The 17,082-nt window shown below is 37.6% G+C and overlaps 1 protein-coding gene across 2 annotated transcripts; it reads left to right on the forward strand.

Moving 5' to 3' along the window:
- LOC109847939 (transcription factor TCP2) lies at positions 1,657-17,015 on the forward strand. 2 transcript variants are annotated; one of them, XM_020417169.1, is made up of 4 exons: positions 1,657-1,755; positions 1,865-2,013; positions 2,169-3,586; positions 16,757-17,015. In XM_020417169.1, exon 3 carries the CDS (start codon positions 2,223-2,225, stop codon positions 3,567-3,569), a length of 1,347 nt encoding a protein of 448 aa, XP_020272758.1. In that variant the 5' UTR covers positions 1,657-1,755; positions 1,865-2,013; positions 2,169-2,222; the 3' UTR covers positions 3,570-3,586; positions 16,757-17,015. The 2 variants fall into 2 exon arrangements, with proteins under 2 accessions (XP_020272758.1, XP_020272757.1); XM_020417168.1 differs by having other exon boundaries at positions 1,865-3,586.

A 17,082-nucleotide genomic window follows, 5' to 3' on the forward strand; every position in this document is an offset into this window, starting at 1 on the left:
TGTGTGTTTGACTTTTTCGTATGCTTAATAAAATCATGTGTTTTTTTGTTAATATAAAAATATTATCAAAAATTAAATTAATAATATATATTATTTATGTAAATATTAAAAATTTATAATTATAAATAAATGAGTTATATTAGTAATAATAATAGTAGTAGTAGTAATATATATGAAATAAGAAAAAGAAATGAATAAATAAGGTGGGGTATATATGTTGGAATGATGGGGTTATAGTGGGTCCCAAATAAAGTAAAAATCTTTTGAAAAAACTCCTGCTGTAGAGATAATAGAAAATGGAGATTGTTGAATTATATGGAGGGGGAATAAAGTGATGTGGCAGGAGAGAGAATGTTAAAATTTCGACTTCTGCTGGAGATAGTCTAAGGGGCTGTTCGTTTCGCAAAATTTTTTGGGAAATCAAAGAATAGGAAATCAAAGAATAGGATTTCTTGAATTATGGTTGTTTGGTTGGTTAAAAAAAGAAGGAAATCAAAGAATAGGAGATGAGATGAGATGAGTTGTCATCATATTATTGGATGATGTGAGTGATTTTTTAAGAAAACTTGTTTTGATGTTGTTTGGTTGGTTAAAAAAATAAGAAAATGTATTATAAGAAACCTATTTCCTATAATAATTTTTTTCTTGTGTTTGGTTCATTCTTAAAAATAAGAAAATAGATGAGATGAGATGAGTTGTTTGTATATTATTGGATGATGTGACCCACACTTAAGGAAATCAATTTTTTTTTTTTTTTTTTGAGGAAATGGGTGGAAATGAAATGTTAATGAGATGAGATGAGTTGTCACCATATTATTGGATGATGTGAGTGATTTTTAAATATGAGATGAGATGAGTTGGATGATGTGACCCGTTTCTTGTGTTTGGTATATTTTTAAAAGTAAGAAAGGAGATAAGATGTGATGAGTTGGTGGATAAAAATAATATTTTATTGATAAAAGTGTATAGATTTCTTTTTCTTGGATTGAGTTTTATGGATGGAAGTGGATAAAAATAATATTTTAATAAAAAAATACATAGATTTCCTTTTCTTGGTTTTTAGGAAATCTCCCAACGCCAAACAAACGGGCCCTAAGTGAAAAAATTGTGAAATAATAGAATATTTAAGTGTCATTTAGCCAATTTAGCTTAAAGAAAATTAAAGGGGTGCCCCTGTAAATAACTCTACTGGCAAAAGGGTAATTAACGTCACACCCCCACCTCGCTCCTACGCAATCCTACGGCTGAAGTTGGTAGGTGAGTAGAGGCACATATTCGCTCGAAATCAAGCTACACCGTCCGAACGCCAAACGCCATTTACTCTCAACCAAACCCCGCCACCAAAGCAGGTAATTCCGTAGTTAGCCGGAAAAATCAAGGGCAATTTAGGTGGGGAATCCACTATACGAAGTGGAGACGGCGCGGTGCCTGTCCTTTCCCGATAAGCTCGGCGATTGCTCGAATGGGAACGCCTAGGGCATCGAAGCCCGAGCTCCCGTTAAATTAAAAAAATAAAATAATTTTTTTTTTATAAAACCCTAATTTTTCTGCCTCCTCTATACTCTCTCTCTCCTCGCAAAACCCTAAGCCCTCTCATCCTCTTCCCTTCAATCCTTTCTCTCTCCCCTCTCCGCCGGCGAGATCGAGGTCCGTTAAAACGACGCTCGATTTCAGCATTAGCGTGTGGAATGCGGCTAGATCTTCGAATTCTTTCGATTTGAGCTCAGATCCGAAGTCTCAATCCCTAGATCTGCGGTGAGCTTTTCTTCGTAAATTCTAATTTTGTGTGTAGGGTTTCTTTTGTGGTTTTTTGCAAATAGTGTGAAATTGAGGGGGTTTTGTGATTAATTGAGGTCTGCTGCAGTTTGTTGGCAGTGTTTGCAGTGGACGCAGCGCTGTAGAGAGGTGAGAGGAGGAGGCTCCCTCTGGAAAAAGAAAATTACAAAAACAAAAAAGGAGAGGTTTTTAAAGCAAAAGAGTCTTGATAATAGCTGACACTTTAAGCATTCAAAGGTGTCTTTTTTCTTCTCTCTTCCTTATCTTTTTTGATCAGCTCGTCATCAATGCAACAGTACAGACCTCTGCGTCCACCGCCATCCTCAGTTCTGAGACCCTGAAGGCTGAATCTCTCTCTCTCTCTCTCTCTCTCTCCTCCTTTCTCTCTGCAGAGAGAGAACAAAATTCAAAACCTTGGGCTTGGCTCATTGAGGCATGAAAGCGGGATGGAGATTGAAGAAAACCACCGCAACCACAAGCGTTCCCGCGTCGGCAACGGCAACCAGGCCGCCGCCAAGCTAGACGAGGACGAGGACGACGGAGACCAGAACAAAGAGCTAAGCATTAGCAATAACAACAGCAGCAGCAGCAACCGGATGAGGCCTTGGCACCATCCTTCATCGAGAATTTTTCGAGTCTCGAGAGCCTCCGGCGGCAAAGATCGACACAGCAAAGTCTATACAGCGAAAGGGCTTAGAGACCGTCGGGTTCGGCTCTCAGTTTCGACGGCCATTCAGTTTTACGATCTGCAAGATCGACTTGGTTACGATCAGCCCAGTAAAGCTATTGAATGGCTAATTAAGGCTGCGGAGTCTGCCATTGCCGAGCTCCCCTCGCTTGATACCACTTTCCCTGATCCGCCATTGGAGCTTCAGCAGCAGCAGAAGCAGCTTGCCATTGAGAAGGTGATGCCGAGCGATTCTGGGATTGATCCTGAAGCTGATCCCAGCTACAATCATCAGCAGCACAGCAGCGCGTCGGAGACCAGTAAAGGTTCGGTCTTGTCGCTGTCTAGGTCGGAGAGTAGGGTAAAAGCGAGAGAAAGGGCGAGGGAGAGGGTTAAGGAGAAAGATCGAGACGAAGCCCAAGTTGTTTCGCACCATCAGACTCTTGATCCGAGCTTGAACTCTCAGGGATCTTTCACCAAGCTTCTCACTGGAGGAAGTAGCAGCAGCACTGCTGTAACTGCGAGCTCCACTGCTGATTTCATCCACAACCAATTGCACAATCTCCCTCCAGTGACATCGACCACCGATTACTTCGGCATTCAGTCGAGTCTCTTGGGCCAGCAGCAGCAGCGGCAGCAGAAATCGACCCATCTGATTTCTTCAGCTGGGTTTTCCTCCCAAGCCCACTTTGGAAACAGCTCTCCCATCGGAATGGTACCGCTGTTTACCAATGCCGGCGACCATCCAACGACAGAGACGCAGCAGTTCGCTTTCGACCACTTTTTTCCGGTGGCCACGGCCACGGCCTCCACAGGAGGAGGAGGAGGAGATTACAGCCTCAACTTCTCCATCTCTCCGAGTCTTGCCGGTTTCCATAGGGGGACCCTTCAGTCCAATTCAACACCTCATCACCACCATCACCACCACCAACTCCAGTTATCTCACCACCACCAAGTTCAGGCACAAAGGTTTTCTTCAGCATTAGATGGATCAAGCGTGCCCTTCTTCTTCGGTGCACCGGCGACCACGACCACTGCCGGCTCTCACACCGAGAACCCGTACTCGTCGGCTTCAGGGTTCGATGGGTACAAGCATCTTCAGCTCAATGGGAAAGGGAAGAACTGAGTCCCTTCTTCTTGCTGGTAATTAATTAACCTTGGTTTAATTAATAGTAATTTAGTTGTTGTCTTATAAGCTTTTTGGCTTTATGTGTTTAATTGCTTCCTGCTTTTCTTTATAGAGACGCACACCCTAGGACTCGATCGTTGCTTGTATTTTTTTCTCGAGCTTGCATTGCATGTCAATTGTTTTTTTGGGGGGCAGTGAGAGAGAATCTATAGGCTGTGCCTTTTGAACCTTCAACAATTATCATGCACATATTTTATCTTTCCACTTAGTTTGGGAGCAACAGGTGTCTCTCTGCTATTAAGCTGATCAATGGAGAGATAATTAACTGTTAGCGAATAGCATTTTGACATGAGGTTTCAAACTGGTATCTTTTGGGTTGTGTAGTGTAGATATTCTACACGAATCCACTTCATTGTTCACTGAATGCTGCTATCGAAATTTGACTATTCTTGTTTAGGGAGAAATGAGTTCTACTGAGATGACAAATACTGAATTGGATTCTTTTTGAAACTTTGAACGAATTTATATTCCATTTAAGTGAGGATGTGAGGGACATCTTGCATCTTTGTCATTCCAAGTGTGCTGTTGATTACTTGTAGTTCAAATATAAGAAAAAGGTCACTGAATATGATGATAGGGTTTCGGTCGAAGAATGGAGCAGGAAAAAAAGGTTTATTTAGAAGAAAGATATTGTACTATAACTTCTTGATGGTATAAACAAGCTAAAATTCATATATATATAAGATCAAACTTAGGAGTTTCCTAGACCATTCAACTTTCTTCAACATCTTAGCTTTTACCATGGCTGGCAGCAACCTGATATTGGTGTAAAATAAGTCTCTTTTATATTATGTTGACGTGTCATCCTTAGCCCAAAGACATCCTCATAACTGTATAAAGATTTGAATGTAATCTAATTATAGCTGCGAAAGCCTATGTTTAGGATTTAGGAGAGTTTATTCTCTTAGCGCATGCATGTTGCATAGGAACGTACGTTTTACTAGGCATCACCTAGTTTACAAGGCATCTTTAGTCCTTGTGGTTTAGATTTTGCCTAGAGTATCGCTGAAATATTTATACTTGTTACTAAAAATTATAAAGACAATATACTAAGGGCCCAAGGGATAATAGCTTTTGGTAATATATTCTTTCAAATTTTCAATATTACTAACTGCTTTGAAGAAGCATTGCATGTACGAGAAGGGATACATTACATAGGTTTGTCCTTGTATGTTATCGTGAGGTGATGTTATAGTAAGGTGTAATCTTCTTTTCTTTAAGTAATAAATTTCACAATGTTTTTCAGTTATATCTAAGCATATTCCCAAGTTTCAATGTTAGAAGTGCATGATTGATGAACACTACATGTAAAAACCACTACCGTCATTGGAATTTCTCATAAATGTAAGTATCCACATTCATCTCTAAGCGCCATATTAAGAGAGCCAAATGGAATGATTGGGAAACAAATTTTAGTGATGAATGTCTGACTTAAAATTCTTATTAACATATGGTTGAAGTTTGAAAGCTAAAGTGTGTATAATCTTGACTGACTACCATTAGATAATGATATGAAAGAGTGGGTGTATTATAAATTAAATAGGGTAAAAATGTTATGTCTCCTTTAAAGGATCCAACCTAAAGCCTATCTCTTTGCTTGTATATCTCCAGGCATATTCTAAAGTTGCAATGTTAGAAGTGCAATACATGTAAAAACCGCTATCGTTATTGGAATTTCTCATAAATGTAAGGATCCACATTCATCTCTAAACGCCATATGATTAAGATTGCCAAATGGAATGATTTTGAAACAAATTTTGCTGAGTGGCTGACTTACAAACCTTATTAACGCGTGCTTGGAGTTTGAAGGCTAATGCGTGTATAATCTTGAATGGCTACCATTAGATAATGATATGAGGTGAGGGGGTATTACCAATGATATAGGGCAAACATGTTATATCTCCTTCGAAGGACCCAACCTAAGGGTGATCTCTTTACTTGTTCATTCAAATGCCTTTTATACCACAAGAAAGTTTTATAATTGATAGGGTAAACTACTGCTTAAAATAAAGTGTTGCGTTCAATTAGTATGAGGTTTGGCTCGCAATCATTGTTTAAGTAGCAATCACTGTTAAAATAGGAGGTGGATTATGGAAGGTCTCATGTTCAAGAAAGCATTGCATTAAATTGGTATGAGATTTGGCTTGCAATTAGTATAAGGTTTGGCTCATATGATATTTATTGATATGGAAAAAAACCTTATGATAAAGAGTCGAGAGAGATAAGTAGTGGAGTTTACAAAAGGAACAAGTATCTATCGATGTGTATGTGAGCAAGTGCTTGTGCGTGTGCGAAATAGAATACCAACCTGGATAAAAGCAAATTAAGGAGAGATAAACCGGTCTCTATTATCATATGTTTATTCAAAGATCAACTTTAAAGTTTAAACTTTCTTCTTGTGTTAGTTAATAACTAACTCATTAGACATACTCAAGATGATGTTACAATTTTTTAATTGAGTTACGTTTTGTATATTATTTTCTGATTATACAATATTAGTTGATGAGAGTATGAGGAAATAATTTCTAATGTAGAAAGATGGAAGGATGCTCTCGAAACTAAAGGATTTGAGTTAGTAGAACAAACTAACAGAATACATGGGATATCCTTTTAGTAAAACTATGAATAAGAATGAGCTATAGTACATATGAGGCTCAAGAAATATCTAAGGGTAATCACTTTCGCTTTTTGGATCAGTCACTTGTCAAGAAGGTGAGTTTGAGGGTGATGTTATTAATCACATTAAATCAACATGATTAAAATGGAAAACATATTTAGGTCATGAAATATATAAGAGTAATCACTTTCGTTATTTACATTTAGGACCAACCATTGGTCAAAAGATAGTGTGTTTGAAGGTGATGTTAATTGAATCAAGTTGACTTTGTTGAAATGGAGGAGTGTTTTTGCAATCCTATATGACCGTCAAATACCTATGAAACTGAACAAAAATTTATAGGATAACTATAAAACATTTTATGGATTAAAATATTGGGTAACTAAGAAACAACATGTGCGAAAATGATTGTAGTAGAAATGAGAATGTTAGATAAACTTGTAGATATACACTAAAAGATATGATATGAAATGAGTACTTTGGTAAGATGATAAATATTACTTTTTTTAGAAACAAAATGAGAGAGAATCAAATGAGATTATTTGGCCATATGCAACGGAGGTAAAAAGTGCACCAATGAGGAGAAGTGATAAGAAGACAATAGGGAGGACTCGAGATATAGGCCTACAAGAACTTGACTAAAAGCAACTAATGGCTTATGATAGTGATTAACATCATGGAGGAAATAACCTTAAACAGAACTGAATGGGAGTATTCATGTAGCCAGCCCCAACTTTGGGATAAAGGTTTTGTTGTTCTTATCATTGTTAAAAATGATTTTTAAATTGATACTAAAAGTGGTTCTACCTCTTTAAGCTAATTATTTGAGTTTAGGTGTCTTTTGTCCATGCAAGTGATAATATAGTCCTGCAACATGGATTAACCCATGCAGAATAGAGAGAAAGATGGTTAAGTAGTTACTTATGTGTGTGTGGGGTCATGCGCAATGTGTATGTGTGGGTTGCGTGTGTGTCTGATAGAACATACTCATAGTCAGTTTTTGTATTTCCAACTTGGCTGTAACCTGAAAGTAATTATTTTGGGTGTTTAGACCTTGAGAGTTTGCTTTATGATTCTCAGTCCATTTGTTGTGCAAAGTCATAATTTATTGTATAAATATAGTTACACCTGCAAAATATATCAATTTTTAAGGTTTCACATGATCTGCTCTGATGCATAACTGTAAATGCTCTTATAAATTTGTTTTACTAGGTTGATGCGATGTATTATATTATATCGTTCACTATGCTGGTAGCACAGATTTGGCTTGGCATGACAACAATCAAGGAAATACTCACATTATACTGGAATTTTCTAAACCGTTGTCTTGACTAGATATTATATTTACCTCCCTTATGTATGATGCAATTTCAAATTCTAGAATGGAATCTTTTTTATAAACAAGAATGTGTGGACATCATCTTGAGTTGTGTTTTTTTGATTGTTCGTTTTATGCAAAGGTGATTTAGTAGTTATGTTCGACGACCACTGTAGTTTGGATTTTTCTCGGAGAAAGGTATTTTGAGGTATTCTCTTGATGTCTGAGTTGACCTGAACTCAAGGAAAGGAAACCCACTTCAAACATTGTCCCATGAACTTCACCGGCCAGTTGTTTTATTTATTATGATGGACTTGTTAGACGTTAGAATTTAAGACACTAGTATATAGATTGCATGATAAAAAAGAAGTCTAAGACAGTATGGTGTATCTTATGCAGACACATTCAACTTCATATGTAAAAATAATGTTGGTCACAATGCTAAATTGAAATGGATGAAGCTTGTATATTACCATTGAGAATATCCTAAACCTCTAGATTTTTTTATCATGCCATACTGCAATCTGACAGATCCAAGTAGGAATTTCATTTCTAAACATTTAGACTACAAGAATGGCTGCGGAAGGAGACTGCTTTTTATGATGCATCTGTTGTGCGCAACAGTCAAATTGTTGTGCTTCGAGGAACCAAACCAAAACGTCGAGATAGAAAGCTAAACAATCCAAGATAACGACACAAACTCAAACACAAAAGTTTAACGTGGTTCGGTAAATTGCCTACGTCCACGGGGCAAGAAGGGGATGAGTTTTGCACTATAGAGAAAAAAAGTATAAAGTAGAGATTACAAGATCACTCAACTAACTTCTCAAACAGATCTCTCAAATCTCACAAACTAAATCCTTAAACAAATTGCTCAGAAAAACTCTCTTTTCTGTGCTCAAAATCTCCTTCAAGCTACCCCAAAAGTGATCAATATGATCCAATAAACCCTAACCAAATCATGTTCCTATTTATATAAACATGAAACCCAAACAGAACAGGAAACTAAGCCCAGGCCCAAAACTACATCGCGGTCGACCGTCGAGCTAGTCGCGACCGATCGTGGCCAACGACAAAGAACAAAAATGCACTACAGGGTATCGCGGTCGATCGTGAATCCACTCGCGGTTGACCGTGAAAAGTCCAGAGACTTTTCCAAGCTATGTGCACGTTCGCGGTCGACCGTAGCGTCACTCGCGGTCGACCGTGAAACATCCAAAATGTTTTCTACCTTAATTTTCCTTAGCTCGTCGCCTTCGCCTCCAATTCTACAATTCTTCATCTCGACGAAGTTTTTCCAAAACTGAACCGATACCAACACCAAACAAATGTCTTACTTGTTGTGTCCAGTACGAAGTGAAACAAAATCACGATAATGGACTCAATCCATAACAAGTCAAGACCCAAATAAGAATGCGAACAAACTTCAAAACGTCGGTATCAACTCATCAAATCGGCTGCATCAAAATTGACTGCCTACGTATCCTCTTGCCAAAGGAATCAAGCCTTCACATAGTTCCCCAAATGACCTCCAATGCGTCCTCAATCAAATAAAAAAGTTTTCAACTCTTCACTAACAAATATGCATCTGAGAGTTCTCCAAATGGCCCCAAAGTAAAACAAATCAAACACCTCCACCTGAGATGAATTAATGACCGTATCCAAATCATATCCACCAGCTGCATTCGAATCAACCAACTCATCATCTGCACCCAAATCCAAATGATCTTCTAACTGTTTCGTCTCAGCTGAATACCAAACGATGTAGTATGATCTGGAGTATATGGAGTAATCTCCAATCAATATGGAGTAGCATCACTCTCCACCCGTTGCGATACATTTAAGGTTTGTTCAAAACTCTCCATCTGCTGAGAGTCAATTAGCTCCCTCATTGAAGCCTCAACCGAAGTGACACTACCAGACTAAACATCCAATTTAGTCGGCAACCCTTTAATAAGATGACTCGAATATGTCAAAGCCTCAGTCCAGAAACTCTTCTGTAAATTTTTGCTTGACCACAAACACCGATCCTCCTCCAGCAAGGCACAGTTCTCCAAATTTATCACCTCATCTAGTTGCCCCAAGTTTTTTTTCCCAACGAAGTGTCTTGAAATATCGTGAGCTTGCCTCAAATGCAGAAACAGGTCTATCTTGTACCTCCTACCAAAATCAAAATGAAGTACCTTCACACCTTCACCTTTCTGTCAATTCCACACTTCTTCAATCTGTTGGAGACTACTAGGACTTTATCTAATCGGGATTTGGTTGTAACCCAAGCATGTTTAGAACAACCGCCAACAAAGAAAACCAAACATCTATTACCTCCCATTGATGCCTCTTAGAAGACCCCCAAACATCCACATGAACTCCATCTGAATGACCCTCCGTGGGGTGAATAAAGGTGCCAAACTTCACCTTGGTCTTCTCGCTCACATCAAAATGTTCACTGGATTTTAAATTGTAGGTCGATGCAGTATTTTCCAAATCAATACTGGAATGACCAAGTCTCAAATACCGCAGTCTAGTCGAATTAATAGAAATCGTCAGCTCTCTATCTGTCATCATATTTCCAATTAAATAGTACAAGTTATTCTTCCTGACGTCCTTTATTAAAATACGAGAGTCTTTCACAATCTCGAGAATCATATCCTCGATACGAACTTTACAACTCTCTTCAACCAAAGCTCCAATCGAGATCAAGTTTTTTCTTAAAGAAGGAACATATTTCACACTATGTAACTCTCTAACTGTCTCGTCATACGTATTGATACGAATTCTTCCTATCCCAAGGATCTGACATGCACGGTTGTCATTCATGTACATCACATTACTCTCCAGCTTCTCAAAACTGGCAAACCATTCCCTTCTGGGACACACATGACAGGTCACACCACTATCCAACATCAACTCGGATTCCTCCGAATAGCAACCCGTGGGACTGATAGAAAGCGATAAACAAATGAGTAAGAAAGATATCATCCGATATAATAATGTTTGCTTCTGATGATAGTTGTTTTTCCTTTCTCTTCTGCTTAATTCTTCATCCATTCACTGAGCTTTGGATAATCTTTTTTTCAATGACCAGTCTTTTTACACCAAGCCATGGTTTTAAATATCGGCCGATAATCCGATATTATCGCCGAGTTATCGGATTTGGTATCTTTCCGCTAGGATAAGTAGGATTTTTAATCGGTTATCGTTTTTTGAGGTTTATCGACGAGTTATCGGCGATAAAGGTACTTATCGGCCGATAAGTAGGCTCTAAATATCGGCTTTATCGGCCGATAAGTAGGATTTGGGAGCTTTTACTTTCTTTTGGATTTGCTCTTTGAATGTTTACAAATTATGAACTATTTGTTACTTTTGGAACTTGGTTGATTAGTGATTAGCTTATGTTTGTTTATGGATATTGATAATGGCCCATAACTACTAAATATCAACTTAGTAAGATAGTTTATGAATCTCATGATTAAACAATAATTATGTAGATGAGTAGATGGTTCTTCATTCTTGATGTTATCTTATTATTTGCTAGTTTATTATTCCATTTTGACTAACATTATATTATTTTTCAAGCTTATGTTTGTTTATTATTTGCTAGTATATTACTCCGATAAATACTATTTATTCTCGATATATCCCCGATTTTCGCTATCCGATAAGAATTTTGATCGTCCGATAAATCCCCGATAACCGACATTTAAAACCTTGCACCAAGCACATTGATCTTCGTCAACTGTAGGATGCCTTACTCTAGACTATGATTTCCAATTCTTTCGTTTTGGATTCTTCCCTCTTGCGACTAACACCTTCGTTATTGTCTCAATTGAAGTCTTCTTATCCTTCTTTCGAAGCTGATAATTTATAAGTACAGCGGTGATCTCACTATATGAAAGAGATGTCTTTCTATTAATAAGAGTAAGGATGAAGGTCCCATATTCCTCGTCAGGTAAGAAACTCAAAACCAATGCATTGTCCTCATCTTCAATCATAACATCTACATCCACATTCGTCAAATCCGTAAAAAGCTTCGTGTAGTGATTCATGTGATCACCAATGGAGCTTTCCTTCTTCAATTAGAAGCGATAAAGCATCTTCTTCAAATACAAGTGATTTTCCACACTCTTGGTCATATACTTGCTCTCAAGGGTCTTTCAAATCTTCTTAGTCGAAGTTTCATTCATCACATTATACTTTAAATCTTGAGTCAAACAAGACCTAATCACACCATACCTATCTGATTCATCTTCTTCCAAACATTCTCTTCAATATCATCTGGCTTGCCATCCAATTTTAAAATATCCTCCAAATTTTGCGCGTTCAGCGCATCCAAAACCTCACATCTCCATAATCCAAAATTGTTCGTGTCGTTAAACTTCTTAACATCTATCTTCATAGAGTGGATATTCAAATTTTAAATGGTCTTTACGCCAGAAGTACCACCCTCAACACCCGAAGTACCTTCTTTCCCAGTCATCTTCCTCAACACACCAACAACTAATACGGAACAAACTGAAGAATAGATCTAAAACTGAGAAAAGATAGAATTTTTACCAAAAGACCCCACCTTTAACTTCCAATTGAAACTCTAGATGGACTTTCAAAGCAATCTACTCCGACGAATAGCCTAAGTATAGTCCGAGATCTGATACCAATTGTTGTGCGCGACGGTCAAATTGTTATGCTTCGAGGAACCAAACCAAAACGTCGAGATAGAAGGCTAAACAATCCAAGATAACGACACAAACTCAAACACAAAAGTTTAACGTGGTTCAGCAAATTGCCTACGTTCACGGGGCAAGAAGGGGATGAGTTTTCACTATAGAGAAAGAGAGTATAAAATAGAGATTACAAGATCACTCAACTAACCTCTCAAACAGATCTCAAATCTCACAAACTAAACCCTCAACAAATTGCTTAGAAAAATCTCTTTTCTGTGCTCAAAATCTCCTTCAAGCTACCCCAAAAGTGATCAATATGATCCAATAAACCCTAAGCAAATCGTGTTCCTATTTATATAAACATGAAACCCAAACAGAACAGGAAACCAAGCCCAAGCCCAAAACCGCATCGTGGTCGACCGCCAAGCCAGTCGCGGTCGGTCGTGGTCAACGACAGAGAACAAAAATGCACTACAGGGTATCACGGTCAACCGTGAATCCACTTGCGATTAGCTGTGAAAAGTCCAGAGACTTTTCCAGGCTATGTGCACGTTTGCGGTCGACCGCAGCGCCACTCGCGGTCGCCCGCAGCGCCACTCGCGGTCGACCGTGAAACATCCAAAATGTTTTCTGCTTCAATTTTCCTGAGATTCATCGCCTTCGCCTCCAATTCTACAACATCAAGCCTATATATACAAATAAGACTCCAATCCAAGCACCAAGAATACCTGACTAATTGTGCATGTAGGCCATTCTATAGAGATAGAATGACAGCATATATAGTGTGCAACACATATTTTTCTTTTTTTGTGAATAACTAATAGGGTTATTCTTTTCAAAGCTCACAATGAAGCGCACACGTGGAAGAGTTTTCTGCATGAAAACTATTAAAATTTAAAGTATAAGGTGATAATTCTCAATATTAACTTTATAATAGTTACATAGAGAGTGAAAGTCAATATTCAGAAGGTCATAATCAATCAACGTACCGATAAATGGTTTCAACTAGATTTCAGCAGCTCGTAGAATTTGCGTTTTGATGAATTTCAAGCTGTTGGATTGCTAGCTTGATAATAACTTCGAGCATTTGGAGATGATGTAATCATTAATTGCTAGTTGTCCCCTCAGGGTAGAGTGGAGACGATGAATCAAGTTGTGGTTAAAATTATGAAAATGGCTATAACCAAGAGCTCAGTTAAAATTGAAGCTCTGTGAGATTATAGACAGTCTTGAGGAAACCAGTCAAATAAATTAGGTGACAGTCAAGTTAAATACGTTATTTCAATTGTGGAACCAATGGTTAGAGGCTATACAAAGATGTCATCTTGGATGACATGCTCAGTTCCACTGATACAGAAAATTCTAGAAACAGACATAGCAGAATTATCATGTTTGATGTCTGTCCTAGACAACCTGGCTAAAAAGTTAAGTAGTTCTTTCACTGGGGTCTGTTCGTACAATGAATAAGTGTATAAATAGTTATAATGTGATTAATTAAATATAGCATTAAATATGGAACATCTTTTTCATTTTTATTTAGACCTCCAGAAAATAAGCACATTCTGTCTTAAATTCACATTTATTAAATATTTATCCAAAATATACAAGCAATGTGGAGCAGGAAGCGTATCAAACTAGACACGCATATTGGATTGTTATAGCTCGTTAGTGTATTTAGATGCATGGTAACTTACCTATGAGCTTAAATTAGTTTGTTATATTTGGATGGTACATGTATCAGTTTGTGCCGTTCTGTGATTGTGTAGACAATAGAGATTTTGATGGAGAATTATGTCTTTGCAGTTCAGCGCAAAAAACTTGTCAGCACATAAAAAGTCTGCCTTTGAACTAAGAATTGTACAATATGACTTGAACTTGGCAAGCTTTTAACAAGCATCTTGATCGAAGATGAGTGATTCTAGAGCTGCTCTAGTTTTCTTTATGCTCTATCTTATACTAGATATTGTCACAACTTTGGTAGGATTTGTTAGCGGCTCAAACGACTGGAGAACCATAATGAACAGCTATAGTGGTAGAAGTTATTTGTAGCGTTAGATTTTTTTATTTTGGTGTGTTTTTTCTTTTGGGTGGGTTTTTTTCTTTTTCTTTTCTTGGGTGGGTGGGTGGGTGGGTGGGGGGGCTAATTTGTAGAGGTAGAAGTTAATTATTGTCATTCCAGTTGGTTGATCGAGGATCCTGATGAGGAGAGGACCTGATAGTGAAATCATTGTGATGTATAGCTATATGTGGTGTCATACTAGGGAAACAACTCTGGACTACAAGAACTACTGAAGATGGTTGTTTTCTACAGTTCTATGGTCTCTTTGTGTATTTCTTTCTCTCCCAGACGTTTTCCTTTTGGAAGGGTGCTGCAAGAGTTGCTGGAAAAGGGGAAATATGGTTCTTTAGGTCTCAACCATATAATTTTGAAGTCCTAAGAAGTTGACGACAATTCCTGATTATCTGCCTCTTGCCATACCAGAACTGTGATGTTTGAAAAGTAAAGTTTTTATAGCTAGCAACCCTAACAACTAATGAGAAACCATCTTGACATTTGTATCTTGCAAAATGCACATAAAGAATTATATCCTATGCATGCAAAAGAAATCATAGCCTGTAATAGTATTAACACGGTCTGTGAAGATGCTTACTTGTTCTTCAGTAGGAAGTTAGCATTTGTCATTTGCAGGGTGGGTCATAAGAAATATGGACATCATTTGCTTTGTAGAATTTACACAAATAAGCTGTAGAATTAGTTTCATTATAATAGGAAGTTTAATGTGTGAATGACCACAAGAATTAAGAAAATTTGCAATGCGAGATCATTTGTGGATGTGCTAGAGAAACTTCCAAGAACAATGCTTGTTTAATGTCCAAATTTCTCAAGTAGTCCTAAAAGGAAACAATCATATTTTAGCATTTGCAGATATTCATTTGCCAATTACCTCTCCCTCATTTGTGGCAGATTCATAAACAAGCCCAGACGCGAAGGTCGAACCCCGCGTCAAACAAGCTCAGACGCGAAGGTCGAACCCCGCGTTAGACAATCTTAGACGCGAAGGTCGAGCCTCGCGTCAGAAAAGTTCAGACGCGTGGGTCGACCCTCGCGTCAAAAATCTAATTACCTCTCCCTCATTTGTGGCAGATTCATACAGTATCCATATTCTATTCTTCTGTGAATGACCTTGAATGCTTACTTGTTCTTCAGTAGGAAGTTAGCATTTGTCATTTGTAGGGTGGGTCATAAGAAATATGGACATCATTTGCTTTGTAGAATTTACACAAATAAGCTGTAGAATTAGTTTCATTATAATAGGAAGTTTAATGTGTGAATGACCACAAGAATTAAGAAAGTTTTCAATGCGAGATCATTTGTGGATGTGCTAGAGAAACTGCCAAGAACAATGCTTGTTTAATGTCCAAATTTCTCAAGTAGTCCTAAAAGGATACAATCATATTTTAGCATTTGCAGATATTCATTTGCCAATTACCTCTCCCTCATTTGTGGCAGATTCATACAGTATCCATATTCTATTCTTCTGTGAATGACCTTGAAAGACATTAATGTTAAGTTCTGCAAGTAACTGAGAAACTTTATTTTCCCTAAACTATTACGGTTCTCATAACAGTTATCTTTTAAGCCAAGTACTTGACGCCAACTAGCATAAGCATTTTACAGATGGTTGCCATTTAAAAAATATGTTTAATGTAATGAATACTTCTATCTGGAAATGCTGTATTAGGATTGTTATTTGCGAGTCAGAAAAAGATATCAGATGCTTTCTTCTTGTTTCTGTTTTTTCCCCATGTGTCTTGCTGGTTGCGACCCTGTTCTTTTTTAAGATCACCTCTTGAGCATATCCTTGTCGATGCTTGTAGATTGATCCTCATCCACGCATGAACTTTGATTGAAAACATGCAAGTGAAGCATCATTATGTGAGGATGATAGTTAAGATTTCTGCGTGAAATGCTCCTTCAAACTCTTGTAACTGTCATTACCAGGAACTGTTTGTATCATCTTTAGGTAAACGTTAGGTTGTCTAGTACCACAACCGTCATTACCAGAAACTGTTTGTATCCTAGTGATGAAACATCAACCTCTTCTTGCGTCTTTCAACTAATAGCATGTTTTCAAGTAGTTTGAAGATTTTTTAATTACACTTGTTTCAATAATAATATTGTGAGGGAATCCATGGTTAAAAACATGTTATCCCTAGCTTTTTTTAAATATCTACAATATGGTTGTGGGCTGACTTTGCTACTACAATTGAGAGGTTTAACTTTTTGTTAAGTATGGTTCTTAGTGAATTATATTTAGATAGCAATTCAAAATTCAATTGAAGGATATGGTTTTAAACAACTGAATAGTGAAAAATGGTTCATGTAATTGTAAGGATCGTATACGAATATACTTTATTTGTTTTTTTTCAGTTATGGATATTATTTGACTTCAGACTGTTCGCTTCTCTTCATTATGGTCTGAGTATTATGTTTCTCTAGTTGCACTCAAACCAGTGCTTGTTGCAGAGATGCAGGTAGGGGAGGCCCAGCAAGCTTTTGGTGAATGCGAGCCCGTTCAGCGCTGAGCATCCAGACATTACCATTTATTCTGCTACAATTGTTTTAACTTATATTTTCGTCGGTATCTCTTTTATCTCTGTATTGATGAGTTGCCTTCTCATCTTTGTTAAAATGATTTTATGTGTTGTAGCTCAAGGGATGAAACTTTTATCATATTTATGTAGTCCTTTGTGGTGTTCCCATCAATCATCTTCTTTGAAAATTATATCTGAACCCTCATTCTGTGAAATCTCTTTGACCTGAAGCACCTAATTAGGGACTGTTGCAAGCTT

This window comes from Asparagus officinalis, chromosome 7 (genome assembly GCF_001876935.1).
Source record: "Asparagus officinalis chromosome 7, Aspof.V1, whole genome shotgun sequence".
Taxonomy (NCBI): Eukaryota; Viridiplantae; Streptophyta; class Magnoliopsida; order Asparagales; family Asparagaceae; genus Asparagus; species Asparagus officinalis.